Here is a 21,520-nt window from a genome sequence, read left to right as displayed (position 1 = left end):
GTGGAAATAAAACCCCTTCCCCCTACGTTGCACAGGAACAATTTCCATTGTCCCTAATTGTAGATGATCAACCTCTTGGTGTAGCAAATGTTCGTGAGAGGGGTCCCTGAAGAGGGATGGGGGGGGGCGTATAGATAGTAAAGGAAGGGTGTAGCCCATAGGGATACTTCTAGGGCCCATTTGTCCATGGGACTGGGAGAAAACGGTTTCCAAATAGATGGATGGATTGTGTAGGCACTGGAATGTGGGAGAGGTCTTCCAGATCCTCGGCCAAGCCTTCAAATTTGTTGCTTAGAGGAAGGAGGTTGAGATGCTGGTGGTGGTGGAGGTTGGTGCCACTGTGATCTTTGTCATTGTTGGTGTTATTCATAAGGCCTCTGGTGTTGCTGTCTGTATACTATTTATTCCTCTGATATGGTTGATACCTGTATTGTCTCCTTTTTGTGGCAGGAGTATGAATGCAGAGGGACTAGACAGTTGCCTGCAAGTCCTTCACAGTGTCCAGTATCTCATTGATTTTGGCTGCAAACAATTCTTCTCATTCGAAGGGGAGATCTTCGACTATATTCTGTATTTCTGTGGGAATACTGAAGAATTAAACCACGAAACTTGTCGCATGACCACAGCTGTAGCGGTAGATGTGGTGTCAGTAATGTCTAGTCAGGCCTGTAGAGCCAGGCATGAAATCATTTGTCCTTCGGAGACCAATGATGTAAATTGTTGTCTTTTCCTCCAGAATCTCATTAATAAAGTCCATAAACTTTCCATAGTTTCTGTGGTCGTATTTGGCAAGCAGTGCCATGGTAATTTATCATGCTGAACTGAAGTGTCGAAGAAGAATATATTTTGCAGCCAAACAGGTCCAACCTCTTACTATCTTTATAGAAGGGTCTGGACCAAAAGTGCTGTTTGCCCCTCTGGTTGGCTGCTTCCACTACCAGCGAGTTGAGTGGTGGGTGCGTGAATAAAAATTCTAATCCCTTCGAGGGAATGTAATATTTTCTGTCCTCCCTTTTGCAGGTTGGAGATATGGTGGCTGGAGTTTGCCGTACTGTCTTGGCAGATTCCATGATAGCGCCATTGATTGGCAATACTCCCTTTGAGGAGGAAGATGTCTGTAAGATATCTGTTAGCTCACACTGAGTTTCTGGCACTTCCTCCAGAGCAATTTTGAGCTCATTGGTCACTCTTCTGAATAAATCTTGAAAGCGGGTAAAGTCATCAGCGGTGGTTGGGGTGGAGGCATAATAGCCTTGTCCTGTGAGGAGGATGAATTGTTGTTTATTGGTGAGGTGTCAGGAGCAGTGTCCTCTTCCTGCTGTGCCATGGATTCATCCCTTTTTTTGGTGACTACGGTCTTCGAGGGTGGAGGCGGGGATCTGGTGTCTCCCCAACATGGGCTGGAGCACCTGCTGCAGTGCTTTCTGTAAGCCCCCAGGGATTCCAGTATGGCTATTGACCAGGGAAGTCCCATCCATGGGTGACCGTGCCATGGTGGCATGTCGTGTGCAAATGTGGACTGTGATCGTAGTGGTCCAGTAGCCATAGGCATCCTGATCGGGGAGGAATGGTGAGGGGAGAATACCCCTTCAACCTCCTCATTGTCATCACTCAAGAACTGTGATGCTATTGGAGATAACTGTTTGCTGTGGTACCGCTGGCCCCAGTGACACATTAGTGCCCAAGAGAGGGGACTCAGAGGTCAAGGAGACCAACTGATACTTTGGTGCATAAAGTGACGTGGCGCCGAGAGCCTCAGTGCTGAAGAGTGAAGTGCCAATTGCGCTGGGAGTGCAGTGTACTGAGTCGGTGCCAGTGCAGTGTGTGTCAGCGCCATTGCACTAGCAGCATTGGGCTGTGGCACAGAAATAGGAGCGGCTGTCAGTGCTGTCTCCTTTAGTGCTGTCGATGGTACTGTGGTGGAGACGGACAACTTAGAGCCGTTAGACGTCACATTGGAGCGCTGGATTCTGGCGGTGGCCACCATGCAGAGGGCGCAGGAGGTGCCTAGAGTGTCACAGGTACTGATCCATGGTGCAGCCAGCACCAGTGAGAGCGATTTAGTTGGTGAATATTTTGTCTTGGTCTGCTCTTTATGAGGCAAAGAGGATGGCTATTTTTTTTTTTTAAACAGATTTTCTGGTCTTCGAGGACCTTGAAGAGACTGGTGACTTGTACCAGGAAGAGGGCTCCTGCCCCAGGTCAGAGGCTGGTCTTAATGACTTCTCCATCAAGATGAGTTTCAGTCTCAGATCTCTATCCATGCGTGCCCTAGCTTTCAGTTTGTTATAGTGGTCACATTTCTGAGGAATGTGAGCTTCCCCTACATAACAGAACACATTGAGTGTGTCCACCTGACACAGGCATCGCCTCTCTGCATGTTGTGCATATTTTAAATGCTGGTGAACCAGTCATTTTCCTAACTTAACATTAACTGTACTAAGGGATGGAGAAATAAAATCTTTCCCCACTTCCTGTCCTCCCCCCAGTAGGGGACATAACTCTAATAACTGAAACAATGTATCTAAATTATCCTAACTCATTAATTTATCTAAATTTATCTAGTAGAAACAAAAGCTTTCAACAGGACTGCTGAGCGAGGTCTCAGGCCGGGGACAGTTGAGAAGGAACTGAGGCGTCCAGGTCACATGTGAGCTATATAAAGCACCAACAGCAAGCAAGGCAGGCACCATGTGCACCTGACCCATATGGGCACTGCTGCAAAACTCTCTAACCAAAGGCATAGGGACGCATCATCATCTGGATTGGAGCACTCACAGGGCCCTCTCTCGAACAAGTAGTATAGATTTGTCAAGAACAAATCATGCCTAACTAATCTCATTTCCTCCTTTGACAGGGTTAATGGCCAACTGGATGGGGGGAAGGTGCAGACATGATATATCTTGATTTTAGTAAGGCTTTTAACAGTTTCATACAACATTCTCATAAGCAAATTAGAGAAATATTGTTTAGATCAGTGATACTTAGACTAAGGCTCACTAGCCACAAGTGGCTCTATAATCTGTCTCTTGCGGCTCTTTGCAGATTGTGATATTAAAACTCTGTATAATTTAGTTATTAACCAATCTAAGTTACTAATGAATCAGGATGCTTTCACTATGTTATGCACAAACCTCTTAGGACACCAAAAATCCAATTCTGTTCTTAAAAAAGGTAAATGTTATTAACAATAAAAAGAAAGAAAATACATTTGGAACTTAGGCTTTTGATAGATTTTAAAAGAACAATTCCAAAAATTAAGCACCCAAAATAGCTTTCTTGGGGGTTCAGCTTAAAGGTTACAAGCAAACAAAAGCACCTGGGCTTAGCACAGAGGAGATCCACAAACCAAAATAAAATATAAACCTGATTGTGTCTAACTAAACATTCCCTATCCAAATAATTTCTTCTAGGTATGGAATATGAATTTTCATACCTGGTTCAAGCCTTACATAGCATTGCTGCTCTGTGTGTCTGCAGCCCAGGGACAGCAACCACATAAAAAGGGAAAGTTTCTTTTCCCATTTTAAAAACTTCTAGCCTTCCCATTGGCCTTTTTGGTCAGGTACTTGCCTTTTTTTTTTTTCTTTACCTGGGGGACTTTTTAACCCTTTACAGGTAAAGCAAGTAAAGAACAGCTACCAAGAGGGATTTTACAGCTAACTGGTTAGCTGAGTGTCCATCAAAGGGAGCTACCCTCCCCCCCTTTATTTATCACATGCCACCTGCCCCAAAGCCAAGCCCCTGCCTGCCCCACCACCCACTCACGCATTCTCACTGGGCTGGGGTAGGGGTGTGGGGTTTTGGCTATGGGTGCAGGCTCTGGGATGAGGAGTTTGGGGTGGAGGAGGGGGGATGGTGCTGAGGGGTTCAGTGTGTGGGAGTGGGCTCTTGGCTGAGGCAGGGAGCTGGGGTGCAGGAGGGGGTACAGGATCCGGAATGAGACCAGAAATGAGGGGTTCAGGAGGGGGCTCCATTATGGGTCGGCAAATAAACTCCTCGATGAGAGTCATAAGGCTATTTGCACAGAGGCTCCAGCGCTCTATTCCCAGTGTGAACACTTGATTGCTTTCCGCACTGTAATTGGTGTCTGGAGCGGGGTCCCATAATACCTCAAGTGACCACTCTGCTCATTGTTTTGAACTCGGCTGCCCTGGAGACATGCACCTCTCCCCTTTCAAAGCACCCTTTCTGACAGTCCTTGCATGCTTGCTGATCTGCTCCAGGACACAAAGCAAATCATTAATGTGGAATGCTCGTGTTGTTGAACACAGAGAGAGGGGTGGGTGGGTGTGCGTGCATCCTGTGATTGCTGTCCAGGGAGGGAGACTGGAGTTGATGTCAGAGTTTCCCCCTCGCCCCCAAGGACTGGTTGTTTCTGCTGCTTTCTGAACTTACAAGACAGCTTGCTGACACACACTGTCACCCAAAACACACTGTCTCTCTCCCCAAACCCCATACCCACACACTTCAGTTGAAAAGCTGCTGTCAATGTAGAAGGATGCCCATGGAACAATGGGACTGGGAAACCTGCATCATGTGACACTGGGCATGCCCCATGAGTCATTAAAATCCCTTCCCAAAGCACCCTGTGGCCAGTTGCACAGCTGGATAGCTACCACAATGTCTTTGCCGTTGCAAGAGCTGCTAATGTGGATGCACTCCAGCGTCACAAGGAGCACAGTGTGGACACACAACAGCAGTTTAATTCCAGTGTTTTAATAAAAGTGGTATAACTTGTGGCGCAGAACCTTGCCAGTGTAGACATACCCTTAGATTAGATATTTAAAAACACTTCTAACTATATGACAGGTTTCAGAGTAGCAGCTGTGTTAGTCTGTATCCGCAAAGAGGAACAGGAGTACTTGCGGCATCTTAGAGTTAGTCTCTAAGGTGCCACAAGTATTCCTGTTCCTTCTAACTATATGGATAATTAAGCAATGGAACAAGTTACCAAGGGAGTTTGTGAAATCATCTGAAGTTTTTAAGAACAGGTCAGACAAACACCTGCCAGCGATGGTTAGGTATACTTGGTCCTGCCCCACCCAGCATGAACAGTGGGGTTAGATGATCTTTCGAAGTTCTGTTAAGACCTACATTTCTATGATTCCATAATGCATGGATGGGGAAAGGAATTAAAAGCATAGAGAAAGTACCAGAGTAAAGACTGTAGGAAAAGTTTCCACTGAAATTACTGGAATTTTATAAAACTGTAGGACATGGATTTTGAATTATTCACACCATCTTCCATCACCGATGCTTGGTCTACTTAGAATTAAAACAAAAGTTAATCCTGAAATGTAAGGAAACCAAAAATCAAAGAGAACTGATCTTTTTTTGTAGGGTCTCACTCAGTGGCAAGTCTAGGGGGATTACTAGAAAAATCCACTATTTGACACTTTTTAAGCACCAACCGTTTTCAAGTACTATTCATGCCCCAATCCAGGAATGCACTTAAGAACATGCTTAAATGGAACATAAGCATTAGGGCTGTCAACTAATCACAGTTAACTCACGTGATTAAACTAAAAAAAATTAATCGCACTGTTAAATAATAGAATACCAACTGAAATTTATTAAATATTTTTGGATGTTTTTCCTACATTTTCAAATATAATCTATTTCAGTTACAATACAGAATAAAAAGCGTACAGTGCTCACTTTGTATTATTTTTGATTATTTTTACAGAGCAAATATTTGTAAACAAAAGAAATAGTATTTTTCAATTCACCTCATAAAAGTACTGTAGTGCAATCTCTATCATGAAAGTGCAACTTACTAATATTGGTATTTTTGGTTACATAACTTCACTCAAAAACAAAACAGTGTAAAAGTTTAGAGCCTACAAGTCCACTCATTCCTACTTTCTGTTCAGCCAATCGCTAAGAGAAACAAGTTTGTTTACATTTATGGGAGATAATGCTGCCCACTTCTTAATTATAATGCACCTGAAAGAGAGAAGAGGCATTCACAGGGCACTGCGGTAGCTGGTGTTGCAAGATATTTACGTGGCAGATGCGCTAAAAAGCCATAAGCCTCTTCATGCTTCGGTCATCGTTCCAGAGGACATGCTTCCATGCTGATGACGCTCGTTAAAATAATAATGCATTAATTAAATTTGTGACTGAACTCCTTAGGGGAGAACTGTTTGTCTCCTGCTCTGTTTTACCCATATTCCGCCATATATTTCATGTTATAGCAGTCTCAGATGATGACCCAGCATGTTGTTGATTTTAAGAACATTTTCACTGCAAATTCGACAAAATGTAAAGAAAATACCTATGTGAAATTTCTAAAGATAGCTACAGCACTCAACCCAAGATTTAAGAATCTGAAACGTGTTTCAAAATCTGAGGGATGAGGTGTGGAGCATGCTTTCAGACATCTTGAAGGGGCAACACTGTGATGCGGAAACTACAGAACCTAAACCACCAAAAAAGAAAATCAATCTTCTGCTGGTGGCATCTGACTCAGATGATGAAAATGAACATCCACTGGTCCAGGCTGCTTTGGGTTGTTATTGAGCAGAACCTGTTATCAGCATGGACATGTTCTCTGGAATGGCGGATGAAGCATCAAGGGACATATGAATCTTTAGACTAACTGGCATGTAAATATCTTGTGACTCCGGCTACAACAGTGCCATGCAGATGTCTATTTTCACTTTCACGTGACACTGTAAACAAGAAGCAGGCAGCACTACTTTCTGAAAATGTAAACAAACTTGTTTGTCTTAGCGATTGGCTGAACAAGAAGAACTGAGTGGACTTGCAGGTTCTAAAGTTTTACACTTATTTTTGAATGCAGGGTTTTTTGGTACATAATTCTACATTTGTAAGTTAAACTTTCATGATAAAGAGATTGAACTGCAGTACTTGTATTAGGTGAATTGAAAAATACTATTTCTTTTGTTTTTTTACAGTGCAAATATTTGCAATAAATATAAAGTGAGCACTGTACACTTTGTATTCTGTTTTGTAATTGAAATCAATATATTTGAAAATGTAGAAAATATTGAAAAATATTTAAATAAATACTATTCTATTATTTAATCACACGATAAATCGCGATAATTTTTTTAATCATTTGTCAGCCCTAATAAGCATATATTTAAACATTTGGCTGAACTGCGGCATAAGGCAATAAGAAATGTCTTCCCAAAATCAACTAGCTAGTGATCATGTTAATTTGATTTTATTATTGTATTATACATTACATAGCATAATCAATAGTTCTAACTAAGGGCCAAATTGTTACCTGGCTTGTGCAGTGGCACAAGGGAGTGCATCATACGTAACACTGCAGGAGGCTCTGGACAGCTGTTTCCATCACTTGGGCAGAAATGGATGGGGACTGGATGGAATTTGGCTTCCCAGCCTCCAGTGCCATCAGTGTTGTTGCACCAGCATAGTAGGAAACATATACTGTGCTGGATACAGGCTTGGCACAATTTACTCACTACCTGAAGAAGCAGGGAAACTGGGACAGAGATTTTGATTGAGTCTGAACCTTCCTTCTGGAATACTCCTGGACAGTGCAACAAGACTTTTCTCTGGGCTCTGGGTAATGCTACTAACTGATTAGATGAGCCTAGTTTCACCAGTTGTGTTTGTGGGGTATGCAAATGATGAAGGAGTCCAACCACAAACATCTGTTGGGGTGTGCATGCACCTTGCTAGTATTTTTCTACGTATTTTGGATCTCTTTCACAAGTAACATTTATTACAGTATGAGACTTTGAAAGCATGTTTCTCACAAAACATTAATGCAAAGTAAAACAAATCATTGGTCAGACAACTATTAAAACCTGAAGTTTTTCATGTATTCATTTTCTTTCCAAAAGCATTTCACTTGAAAATAAATGCTTTATTAAAATACTAATATTAAAGATTTCAGATAAAGTACCTACATTCATAACTTTTGTTGTCTTCATAGCAAAGGACTCTGAACTACATTTTTTCTCCAATTTGAGACTACAACAAAGCAACCGGAGACCAAATGGAAGTTGTGTAGCAAGACAGAAAGTTATTTTAAATGTATTTTTGTAAATACTAAAAATCCCCCACAACATTTCTGTTTAAAATCAGAACTATTTCTTTCTTCCTTGTTTCTCATTTTATCACACAGAAAATCCTCACTGTCTCTGATTGAAACACAGACTTACATTTTAAGACCAGAAGGGACCATTGTGACCATCTAGTCTGACCTTCTGCATACTGCAGACCACACCACCTCATCCTCCCACTCCCATAACTTCTGGCTGAGTAGTCCTCAAATCATGTTTTAAAGACTTCAAGTTACAGAGAATCCATGATTTACTCTGGATTAAACCTGCAAGTGACCCATGCATGCCCATGAGGAAGAGGAAGGTGAAAACCCCCTAGGGTCTCTGCCAATTTGACCTGGGGGAAAATTCCTTCCTGATCCCAAATATGGCAAATTAGTTGGTCTCTCAGCATGTCAGCAAGACCTATCAGCCAGACACCCAGGAAAGAATTCTCCGAGGTAACTCAGAGCCCTTCTCATCTAATGCCCCTCTCCGGCTATTGGGGATATTTGCTACTAGCAGTTGCTAATGGGTCACATGCCATTGTAGGCAATTTCATCATATCATGGTCAAAATTCAAAATGATCTGGACAAATTGGAGAAATGGTCTGAGGTAAACCGGACGAAGTTCAATAAAGACAAATGCAAAGTGCTCCACTTAGGAAGGAACAATCTGTTTCACACATACAGAATGGGAAGAGACTGTCTAGGAAGGAGTATGGCAGAAAGAGATCTAGGGGTCATAGTGGACCACAAGCTTAATATGAGTCAACAGTGTGATACTGTTACAAAAAAAGCAAACGTGATTCTGGGATGCATTAACAGGTGTGTTGTAAACAAGACATGAGAAGTCATTCTTCCGCTCTACTCTGCGCTGGTTACGCCTCACCTGGAGTATTGTGTCCAGTTCTGGGCACTGCAGTTCAAGAAAGATGTGGAGAAATTGGAGAGGGTCCAGAGAAGAGCAACAAAAATGATTAAAGGTCTTGAGAACATGACCTATGAAGGAAGGCTGAAAGAACTGGGTTTATTTAGTTTGGAAAAGAGAAAACTGAGAGGGGACATGATAGCAGTCTTCAGGTATCTAAAAGGGTGTTATCAGGAGGAGGGAGAAAACTTGTTCACCTTAGCCTCCAATGATAGAACAAGAAGCAATGGGCTTAAACTGCAGCAAGGGAGATTTAGGTTGGACATTAGGAAAAAGTTCCTAACTGTCAGGGTAGTTAAACACTAGAATAAACTGCCTCGGGAGATTGTCGAATCTCCATCTCTGGAGATATTTAAGAGTAGGTTAGATAAATGTCTGTCAGGGATGGTCTAGACAGTATTTGGTCCTGCCATGAGGGCAGGGGACTGGACTCGATGACCTCTCGAGGTCCCTTCCAGTCCTAGAGTCTATGAATCTCCTCCACAAACTTATTATTAAGCTCAGTAGCTCAGTTTTGAAGCCAGTTAGGTTTTTTGCCCCCATTGCACCCCTTGGAAGGCTGTTCTAGAACTTCATGCCTCTGATGATTAGAAATCTTCATGTAATTTAAAACCTCAATTTGTGTGTGGCCAGTTTCTAGCCATTTGTTCCAATGTCAACACTGATGCTTAACTTAAATAACTCTTTGCCCAATTCCTGGTATTCATCCCTCTGATGTATAGAGAGCAATCATATCGACCCTCAGCCTTCCTTTGATTAGGCTAAACAAGTCAAGCTCCTTGAGTCTCCTCTCCTAAGACATAATTTTCCATTCCTCTGATCATCCTAGTAGCCCTTCTCTGTGCCTGTTCCACTTTGAATTCCTCTTTCTTAAATATCTGCATATAGCATTCCGGATGAGGTCTCAGAAGTTCCTTGTATAATGGTAATCACACTTCTCTATCTGTAGTGGAATTATCTCGCCTGGTGCAACCTAGGATTGCATTGGTCAATATAGGTTGCCCATCCTAACTCAATTCTTCTACACCTTTTGGGAAGAAAACATTAATTTGGAATTTCTGTCTTAATAAAGATTGCAAAATCATTCATGAAATATGGTTTCATAAATTTTTGATAGATAATGGTTTTTCCATGTATTTTCTAAATCCTAGCACTTAGCATTTAGACTTCTAAGGTTGCAATACTTTATCTTTTTTCTTACAAGAAAATGCATGCCTATAAGATCTTCACTGGTTTCTGTATAAGAATGTATACTTTTCTTTTTAAAAGAAAATCTGGGTACAGCGGCTGAGGAAAGAGACAGTTAATTGGATCAACAGGTCTAATTTAAAGAAGAGTGTTTTACCCAAGTAAGCAACAATGCACACCAGGTATCGGAGGACAGGGTCTAGCTCTTTCAATAGCTGTAAAAGTCTTTTTATATTTGCCAACTGTTTGTGAATGACACATACATAAATAAATATAAAAACAAGTGAGCACCTGGATTCTCGGTAATGCTCAGCACATTAGAAAACCTGACAGTGAGTTTCCAAGATATGCAGGAAGAAACAGTCCAGAGCAGAGGACTGAATCAAGCAACAAGCTTCTCTGTTTATGCAACAGATTTTTCAGAGCTACAGGATTACTATTATTTATTGGAGCTGGAGTGATTTCTTAAAAATATTATGCATATGTATTTATTCAGGTTTTTAAGTGAATATGTTTCATCAGGTAATTCTGATAACATGTTAATTGGAACTAACTCAGAAGCAATGCCAGATTAGAATCTAGTGACACTACCGACATTTAAAGATTTCATATAATTTTGTAATTACCTTTGCTTCATGAAGAAGCAGAAGGCAAAGGACCCCATTACACTACAATATCAGCATACTCTCGCCCAAGCCTACACGCAAAGACAAAACACAAAACAAATGTTACAAAGAAAGCAACACTCGAATTTTGCAAATTTTGCATCACCTTGATTTGAGACCTGTCGTCATCTATAGTTTTATCTGTAACAAAGCTTTGTTGTAAGATAAACAAGCACATTCATCCAATTTTCCTAATTGCCTAGCATCGATGTTCATATAACCCTAACATGAAAACAATGACTACTGAAACCTTTTTAAGTGAAAAGGTCTTAGACTGAATTCTTATAAACTTGACAAGGTTGGGACAAAGTAAAATACACATCAAGTAATTTTGGAGTTAAATATTAAAAGGGCACAAGGTAAAACACTGGTCACTATTTTAAAAGTTAACAATTCAGTATTCAGTTCTAGTCAGTCCAAGTTAAAAAAAGATACAGCAGAAAAACAGATGGGATCAAGAGACAGGTGGCAAAATAATAAATTTGAAAATCTTCATCAACCCTCACTATTCAAATTACATCAAAATCTCACACCTTTACAGACACTGGCTGACTCCACCCATTTTAGTTATTTATTTTTATTTGAAAGGTATTAATGAAATGAAGTGATATTCTGGGCTTACTGAAGTCAATGGGAGTTTTGCCAGTTAGGGGGTAGGATTTCACACATTATTTTCTCAGAAAAATCAAAAACCAGCAAACCAGTCTACGTAGTCTAAAATGACTATGGATTCAACAACAAATACCAGAAGTGTACTTTAAACCTAGCGTGCCAAGTTTTCAAGAGCTTAACAAAATGAATTTCTTTGTTTATTTTCTGTAATGTTTGAGATATATTTGTACACCTATATTGTTGAATTTTTACTTCACAAAATTATGAACGATCTCCCACGCACAGTCTAAAAGGTTCTACAGAGTAGACACAATGGAGATTATACATATACATACTGTTGATCTTCATGCACATTTATCCTGCAGCATAATGTTAAAATAAGTGATAACTGAAGAGATTTGAAAAAAAATTATAAAATCAAATGTTTCAATTTATTTCTTTTTCTTGTAATCTGCATTATTAAAGTTTCAACACAAAAGATAGAAATTTCATAGTTAATAAAGAGCTGTAAGAAAATATTTCACTCATTCTATTTAATATTCCCTATTTCATTTTATTCTTAACATATATTTTGAGGAAAAAATTAAATGCAACTTAAAATAAATAGTATCTGGACAGAAAAATTGCTATCTTCAACCAAAATATCTCTACTACAATAATAAAAAGTAAAGATGGAGATGCTCGTCAGCTTCATTTTCTGACTTTTTTGACATTATGATCAAGAACAAAAAAAACCTAAATTCAAATCTTACCCATTTTTGAAATACAAGACATGTGCTCTTTGAAGTCCTGTTTCTAGGAAAAATCCCAGTTCCTGTTCATGGACTGCAGACCCTGGTTTAGGGCTTCTGTTTTGTATATTGGTAATTATTACCTAAGAAAACACACAAGTAAAATAAAATTAGATGAAATACAGATGAAACATTCTATTCTTATTATTTGAGAGCATGTGGGGTAGAACAAAAAAGCTGGCGCTCGACAATGTTGTTAAGAAAGCCTTCTTCACTCCATTCTCCTGCTGTCTAGGAGAGCATTTCTGTATCTGTCTCACTGATTTTCCATCTCTTCAAATCTCTTCTCAGAACCTTCCTTCATTGCCACTTTTAATTTATTCTTCCTTCTTCTATTATTCTGACTGCAATTGTATTATTTAATTTTTAATGCATTTTACGATGCAATATATGAAAAAAGTACTCAAAGCAAAATAATGTATAACTTATAAAAATATATAGTTAAACATGCTTCAGTAATAGTAGATGGCAGTGCTCAGTTCCTCTTGGCATCAACCCCTACACATAAATGGTTTCGTTCCAATTACAAAAACGAATACATAGGCACTACCAACCTCAGTTAAAATAAGTGAGTCAAGTCCACAGAATTACAAACTAATGTAAAAAAACATGGAGATTAGTGAGATACTCAAAAGTAGTGTCCCCAGGTGGTTCAGAAAGAATGAAACACAGCACTTGAGTCCATTAATATTTGTGCTGACATTGCCCTTTTAGCCAAAGCTTCCTTGAAACTGCTGTGTGGCTTGGTTTTTCATTTATACACTCTATATTTTATCAGTCACGAAAACCCAATAATGAAAGACATTCTAGAGGAAACTATTTCAATAAATCCATTATACGAAAATGAACACTGACAACTCAATATGCGCGCTCGCTTTAAAAATAACATAGGCAAAATACAGCAATTGGGAAAGGGGGGCTAACAATGTGTTTGTTTCCTTTTTCCTTCACTTATAGCAAGATTAAAATATTTTTAGAAGTAGATTTGTGGTGTAACTATTGTCTTCCTTTAATGCAGTCTGCATAAAATACTTGCCATTCAAGCAGACATTCTCTCTGGCATCCTGAATTGACTTTTCTTAAAACAGAACAGTTCTTTATAGACATCCACAAAAGAACACTCGTTTAACTAACTGGTCCCCTGGTTACAATTTCATGTATCATAATGAAATTGGATGAACATTTAAATGTTAATAGAATCTGAATGAAAATACCCTATATTATCCAACACAATGAACCCTATTTACTACAGTTTTCCATCTACATTACAATAACTCTACTTAACAGCATTATAGAAGATGTATCTGAGAGAATGCTAACTTTCTACAAAAACTCAATGCCTTTGTCTAATCCAATCATAAATTCATTAGGCATGCTGAAGTCTAAACACTAGACCTTATAAAACAGCAGAAACGGTCTAAAAGTAAAATATTTTCAGCTGTGATTCTAACTCAGAGTGCACTGTGAATGTGACTGGTAACTTACCTCTTACCTCATGTTCATATTTAATAATTTTCAGGGAGTGCTCTTCACCAGGAAGTTCAGGGCAAAGGAAATGTTTTCTAACATACCTGCTATCTATGAGATCTGGCACATTGCAAAAAGGTAGAAAATTATTCATCAACAGGAACAGTTTGCAGCATCCAGACAAGAAAAAAAGTCAGATGAAGAGAAACCTCACCATCCCTCACAATACAAATACCAGACTCAATCCTCTCTCACTGAAGCCACTGGCAAATTCACTATTAATTTCAATGACAGTACCATTATGTCCACTGGTTGTACTGGCTTTATGCATGTGCCAATATGAAACGAATTATACACCAATACCCTGTGATGAACAGTTTAACTGTACAAGTGTTTAAGATATGGTCTATGGACTGACTAAAGTCATTAGAAAAAACTGCTTTAAAGATATGTCATTTAAAAACGTACTGTAAATATGTCTTCTTACAAAAAGGTATTCCTCTAGGCTATAAACAGGACTAATTGGTTAATCTCATCCATAGAACCACAGATGTAACTGACTGATTGAAGTATTGGAAGCTCCTGCTGTTCCCCCATACCATCTTAGCAAGTCCATCACAACCGCTGTTTAAAATCTTAAACCATAAAACACTATAAACATATGTGCAAAAGTGGGGAATAATCTAGATGAGATTATTTCCTATTATGAAAAGATTGCATGTTTCAATGATCTGTTGTCATTCACAGAAATTCATCTAGTCTGGAAACAGGACTGCTGAGAAATCACAAGCAGTCCAACCAGAAGAAGGGGAGGAAAAGCAGTGAAGACTTAGAGACCTACATACTATGATAGCCAGAGACTAAAGGCAGCATCTGATAAGGATCCCACATGTGCTTTGTAATGTCTGGTAAAAGGATGTGGAAGTTGCCAGGTAGACACATTCCAGATCTCATAAGTAGGGCCTAACCAAATTTACGGCCATAAAAAAAATAAGTAATGGATCGTGAAATCTGTGGTCCACCTGTGAAATCTGGTCTTTTGTGTACTTTTACACTATACTATAAAGATTTCATGGGGGAAGATCAGCATTTTTCAAATTGGGGGTCCTGATCCAAAAGGCAGTTGCAGGGGGGTTGCAAGGTTATTTTAGGGGGTATTGCCATCCTCACTTCTGCACTGTCTTCAGAGCTGGTTGCCGGAAAGCAGCTGCTGTTGGCCAGCTGCCAGCTCTGAATACCACCCTTACTTCTGTACTGCTGCCTTCAGAGCTGAGTAGCAGCAGCTGACCAAGGGCCCAACTCTGAAGGCAGCAGCGCAGAAGTAAGGGAGGCCATACCATTCCATGCCATCCTTACTTCTGTACTACAGCTGGCAGTGGTGTTGTCTTCAGAGCTGGGCTCTTGGCCAGTAGCAGGGCAGAAATAAGGGTAGCCAGACTGCAACCCCCCCACAACACACACAATAGCCTTGTGACCTCTCCACAACTCCTTTTCTGGTCAGGACCTGTACAATTACAACACCATGACATTTCAGATTTAAATTCTAAAATTTACAATTTCTAAATTATTGTGACCATGAAATTGACCAAACTGGACTGTGAATTTGGAAAGGCCCTACTCATAAGATGGGGTCAGGAGAGGTATACACGTTTTGGATGACTGGTGCAGTGGGGTTCAATAGCCCAGCTAATTCATAGGTGCAGGATGGATCTCCTTTGCTTGTTGCATGCCCAGAGGCCCTACTTTTATCCATGACTTTCTCAATTATTCCTCTCCAGGGTCTGTGGACGAGCTGGTCACTCATCTCCCTTAGCACAGAGAATCTCAGGGGAGGCACTGCCTTCAATGTGCTCAGTCATGGTGTGAGCAGGGTAGATACAAATCAATGATTTAAAAAAAATTTAAAAATCGCTTTTTATTTAAATCGGATTTGAGAAAAACTATCTAAAGATAGTTTTAATTAAGATTCACTATAGCTCAAAGATACCTCATCATGGAACAGGGATTATAAATTCTAATTCTATAGTATGAGGGCTTGTCTACATCAGAAAGTTGCAGCGCTGGTGAGGGAGTTACAGCGCTGCAACTTTGAAGGTGTACACATCTGCAGGGCATCACCAGCGCTGCAACTCCCTGTTTGCAGCGCTGGCCGTACTCCCGTTTTGTCTGGGGTGTAGAGGATCCAGCGCTGGTGATCCAGCGCTGGTAATCCAATGTAAACACTTACCAGCGCTTTTCTTGACCTCCGTGGAAGGAGGAAGCCTCTGGTAATCAAGCTGGTCTCCTTCCCCAGCTTGCTCTCGCGTTCCCAGAACCCCGAGCAAGCAGGTCTCCTTCCCTGCGGTTTGCTGGGTGGCTCCGGGAACGCGAGAGCAAACCGCGGCGAAGCGGGTCTCCTTTCCCGGTTTGCTCTCGCGTTCCCGAACCCCCCTGCAAACCGCAGGGAAGGAGACCTGCTTGTTCGGGGTTCCGGGAACGCGAGAGCAAACCGTGAAAGGAGACCAGCTTCGCCGCGGTTTGCTCTCCCGTTCCCCGACCAAGCAGGTCTCCTTCCCTGCGGTTTGCAGAGGGGTTCGGGGAACGCGAGAGCAAACCGCGGAGAAGCTGGTCTCCTTTCCCGGTTTGCTCTCTCGTTCCCCGAACCCCGAGCAAGCTGGTCTCCTTCCCTGCGGTTTGCAGAGGGGTTCGGGGAACGCGAGAGCAAACCGCGGCGAAGCTGGTCTCCTTTCCCGGTTTGCTCTCGCGTTCCCCGAACCCCCCCTTGAAGCCGCCCAACAGCGCTGCAGTGTGGCCACATCTAACACCACTTGCAGCGCTGGTTGCTGTAAGTGTGGCCACTCTGCAGCGCTGGCCCTAGATGTAGACATGGCCTGAGACAATATATTCACGTAATGTTTAAGAAAAGTTTTCTAAATGAGTTCCAATAATTCATGGATTAGGGATCCAATTTTATGCACTTCCAGGGGCTTCTGCATAGATTACTTAGGTTAATCTTTCCACCTACCCAATGGGCCTCAGTCTAGAAGATACCATCTGAGATGCTTAGTTTTGCAGTTCTCAAACTGTGGATTTGTGTCTCCAGATATAATATGCTTGTTAACAGCAAAAATGGAAGGAACTGAATGAGACTATGCAATGACAGAGTTAAATTACAAGCATTAAAAAAAACAAATGGGATAAGTACTATCTCCAGCTCATTTTCTTGCAAATATTCTCAATATTCAGTACCAGGGTACTGCTGAAGAAGAGGAGTTGGCTATGACATGGATGTCCAGCAATAATCCCTCCATAATGCCAACTATAATAAACTTCAGAGCTAAGAGTGAACCATTCAAGAAATATATGTTTGCTGATGATGTTTTAAAGAAAATCACACCAGTGAACTGGTGGAAGTCACTTAAACACTTGGATTCAGAGACTGTTGAAGTGATAATCTCACTTAATGGCAGTAGCTTCTTCTGCTGGTGTAAAAAGTCTATTTTCCTCCTTTGGATTAATTCATTCAAAACTGAGAAATCGTTTGGGACCTGAAAAAACAGGAAAGCTTGTTTTTCTTTTCCAGATTATGAACAAACAGGAAAATGAAGGTGAAGATGACTGAGTTAGCTGCAGAAGCCAATATTTTAAGTTTCACACAGTCTATTTAATTTTTTATTTTGTTTTTTAAATATTTCATTTAACTATTTTAGTTAAAAACAATTTTAACAAAAACAAACCTGACTTTAAGAGACTTGAATGTTTAACTAAATTCAAAATTTCATATACTTGTTTTGTTAAAATAGGATATATTTGCTGTTGAAGAAAAAAATCCAGAATACATAACGTTGTTTTAGTTAACTAAAACAATTTAAATGTCTGTCTGATTATGTTCTCCTCCTAATACAGCATGGCAAGAAAATCCTCCAAATATTAATGATAAACCTGTTGAATTGGAGATAGCTGACCTCCCAGTGACTTCACAAATATCTGCTTCAATTACCTTTGGTAAATGAAATAACTAATCATTCATTTTCTGATATTGCTGTGAAACTAATCTGAAAATTTTTCAAAATGAATCATTTAAAAAATGTAGAGCGTGTACCTTCTAAAAATGAAACGTACATCTATCTCTGAGTTGTGAAGAACATGTATTAAGGTTATAACAACCAACAAGAATGCACTTTTATGTAGAAATCCATGATTAAATTCAGTATTCCTGACTAGTTATTTAAATCAATTTGATTTAAATCAAATCTATCCTGGGTGAGAGACTCTTCCTAGTTTGTGCTGACCACAGTTTGGGGTTGGGAATAGTGCCTCTCCAACCTGAGGTAACAGTCACCAGCTTCCAGAGGTAACAGCACTGATCACAGAGAAATCCTCCTACACTGAGGCCTGGGTTTGGAGCTGCTGAAAGAGCAGAGAGATGGAGCCAGAGAAGAAAAGCTGGACAGGACTGTGGCCTTCCCTAGGAGCTCAAAGCAAAGATGCACAGGGAAAGCACAGAAGAGTTTTGAGGCACTCTTCCAGGCTGATTTACAAGGAAGAGTTTCAAAGATCAGAAACCTTGAGGAGATAGCTGCTTTTCTGATTTGATGGCCATGACCAGCATAACCAGACTTGAGAGTTTTCTATGTATGTAAATAATCATACATAGCTATAAAAGGAACAAAAAAAGGAAGATGAGAATGGGATCACTACTGGGGCAGAGGTAAAGTAATTTGGGCACCATAACTATGAATTTCCACATTTCTAAATATACAAGATCTAAAGTGTGATACCTCCAAACAAAACATTTCAATATTCAGCAAAGACCTAAGAAATTGAAGGGCAAGGAACGGAATTTGTATTTGAGTTTCCAAAGTCTCCTACCTCTTTGGGATAAGCTGTTCATCTCCAATGGTGGTACTATCAGTGACAAAGGAGCTGTCTCCAAAGGTGCTGACCTACCCAAGCCATGGTCAGCTGGCTTTTAAGAAGAAAATCACAAAAATGTAGGACTAGAAGGGACCTCGAAAGCTCATCTAGTCCAGAACCTTACACTGAAGCAGGACTAAGTATTATCTAGACCAGGGTTTCTCAAACTTCATTGCACCACGACCCCCTTCTAACAACAAAAAATATTTCATGACCCCTTGGGGAGGGGGAGAGGCGAACCCAAAACCTGAACCCCTCCACCCTGGGGGGAAGCAACTGGGTGCGGGCGGGGCTGTAACCAGCTGCCTAGGGCCGAAGCCAAAGCCTGAGCTGTCATAACTCTAGTCCCAGATTTGGACCTTAGCGTCCAAAATATGGGGGTTAGCATGAAAACCTCCAAGCTTAGTTACCAGCTTGGACCTGGTACTGCTGCCACCACCCAAAAAATTAGAGTGTTTTGGGGCACTCTGGTCCCCCCGAAACCCTTCCCTGGGGACCCCAAGACCCAAACCCTTGAGTCTCACAACAAAGGGAAATAAATCTTTTCCCTTCCCCCCTCCAGGTGAGATACACAGAAGCAACCTCCGTGAATCTAAGCAGAAGGAGTCCACCCTTTGTAATTCCAATCCTGGAAACAAAAGCACTTTCCTCTTCACCCAAAGGGAATGCAAAATCAGACTAGTAAATCTAACACACACAGACCTCCTTCTAACTTCTTCCTCCCACCAATTCCCCGGTGAGCTGCAGACCCAATTCCCTGAAGTTCCCCACTAAAGAAAAACTCCAACAGGTCTTAAAAGAAAGCTTTATATAAAAAGAAAGAAAATACATACAAATGGTCTCTCTGTATTAAGGTGACAAATACAGGGTCAATTGCTTAAAAGAAATATGAATAAACAGCCTTATTCAAAAAGAATACAATTCAAAGCACTCCAGCAATTATAGACATGTAAATACATGATCTCTGTACTCACAACTTGGAAACAGAAGATTAGAGAGCAGGAAATAGAAATCCCCTCATAGCTGAGAGAGAGCATACAGGCCGAAGACGAAGAACACAGACACAAACCTCCCTCCACCCAGAGTTGAAAAAATCCTGTTTCCTGATTGGTCTTCTGGTCAGGTGATTCAGGTGAAAGAGACATTAACCCTTAGTTATCTGTTTATGACATGAGCCCCACCACCAATATATCCCAGAATGATAGTCAGGGTTGGGGTTGGTTGGTTGTTTGTTTTTGTTTTGCACAGCATTACATTGATGACTCATATTAAATTTGGGATCCACTATAACACCCAGAACTACTTCTGCAGTACTCCTTCTTAGCAAGCCATTTCCCATTTTGTATTTGTGTAACTGATTATTCCTTCTTAAGTGTAATACTTTGCATTTGTCCTTACTGAATTTCATCCTATTTATTTCAGACCATTTCTCCAATTTATCAAGATTATTATGAATTCTAATCCTGTCCTCCAAAACACCTGCAACCTCTCTCAGCTTGGTATCATCTGCAATCTTTGGAACTGCATTCTCTATGCCATTATCCAAATAATTTATGAAGATACTGACTAGAACCTAGGCCCTGAGGGATCTGTCCTTCCAGGCTGACTGTGAACTATTAATAACTGCTCTGAGTATGCTTTTCAAACCAGCTGTGCATCCATCTTTTAGTAGGTTCATCTAAACTATATTTCTCTAGTTTGTTTATGGAGAAGGTCACATGAGACAGTACTAAAGTCAAGCTGTATCACATGCACTGCATTCCCCATCCATAAGGCTTATAACCCTGTCAAAGAAGGATATTAGGTTGGTTTGACATGACTTGTACTTGAAGAATCCATGCTGACTGTTACTTATCTTCTTATCCCCTAGGTCCTTAGAAATTGATTGATTAATTATTTGCTCCATTAGCTTTCTGGGTACCAAAGTTAAGGTGACTGGTTTACAATTTCCTGGGTTGTTCTTATTCCCCTTTTTATAGATAGGTACTATATTTACTCTTTTCCAGCCCTCTGGGATCACTGCTGTCCTCCATGAGTTCTCAAAGATGATCTCAAATGGCTCAGATAACTCTTCAGCCAGTTCCTTAAATATTCTAGCATGTACTTTGTCAGGCCCTTCTGACTTGACAACATCTAACTCATATCACTAATTTTTAACTGAGAACATTCACTTTATGTTCTATTGTTATTTACAGTGTTGGTCCCAGGATAGTAGAGAGACAAGGTGAAATAATATCTGTTATTGCATCAAGCTGTGTTAGTGTAAGAGACAAGCTTTTGAGCAACACAGAGCTCTCCTTCAGGAGGTCTGTACAGCTTGAAAGCTTCTCTTTCATCAACAGAAGTTGGTCCAATAAAATATATTAATGCACCCACCTTGTGTCTCTAATGTTCACTTTAGACATGCCAGAAGTACATCCTTCTGCCAACCTATTAACAAGCTAGTAAGAAGGCCTTCTTTACCTGTGTCAAGTTTCAGCACCAAGCTGACAACACTGATATACCCTACAAAGCAACTGTGTGCAAGTGAAATACTATCTTAAGCATTTTATTGTGTCCACCATTATTGTATCTAAGTGCCTATAATGTAGCTTGATGATAGAAGAGCAACTTCTCAGCTACTTCAGAGGGTTTCTGAGAAAGTGATCTATTTTACTGCACATTGCAACCAGTTACAAAATTAAATTTGGCAAACACCCATCACATTATTAATACAAGACTAATTTTTAAGTATGGTTTCCTGTGGCTACTAAACTGATTTAACACACACTCTAGGGTTCCTTCATTACACACATTTTACAAGAACAAGTAGTTTCTTATCTTAGAAAACACAGGGAGACAAAGAAAAGATTAAGGGAAATACATATAATCCAAGTTCCTTATCAAAATATATTTAGAGAGAAAGAAAAACTAGGTCTCTGATGG

General features: G+C 40.4%; 1 protein-coding gene across 5 annotated transcripts in view; it reads right to left on the bottom strand.

The window, feature by feature from the left end:
• TTC7B (tetratricopeptide repeat domain 7B) overlaps positions 1–21,520 on the bottom strand; it is a 352,148-nt gene that overhangs the window by 256,751 nt on the left and 73,877 nt on the right. For all 5 annotated transcript variants that reach the window (XM_030558926.1, XM_030558927.1, XM_030558928.1 and 2 more), the window contains one exon: positions 12,194–12,315. In XM_030558926.1, the coding sequence (XP_030414786.1) occupies positions 12,194–12,315 (122 nt within the window). The remainder of the gene's footprint in view (positions 1–12,193; positions 12,316–21,520) is intronic.

Source organism: Gopherus evgoodei, chromosome 4 (genome assembly GCF_007399415.2).
Source record: "Gopherus evgoodei ecotype Sinaloan lineage chromosome 4, rGopEvg1_v1.p, whole genome shotgun sequence".
Taxonomy (NCBI): Eukaryota; Metazoa; Chordata; order Testudines; family Testudinidae; genus Gopherus; species Gopherus evgoodei.
The sequence above is the reverse complement of the archived record's forward strand: the minus strand, read 5'-3'. Positions and strand labels throughout refer to the sequence as shown.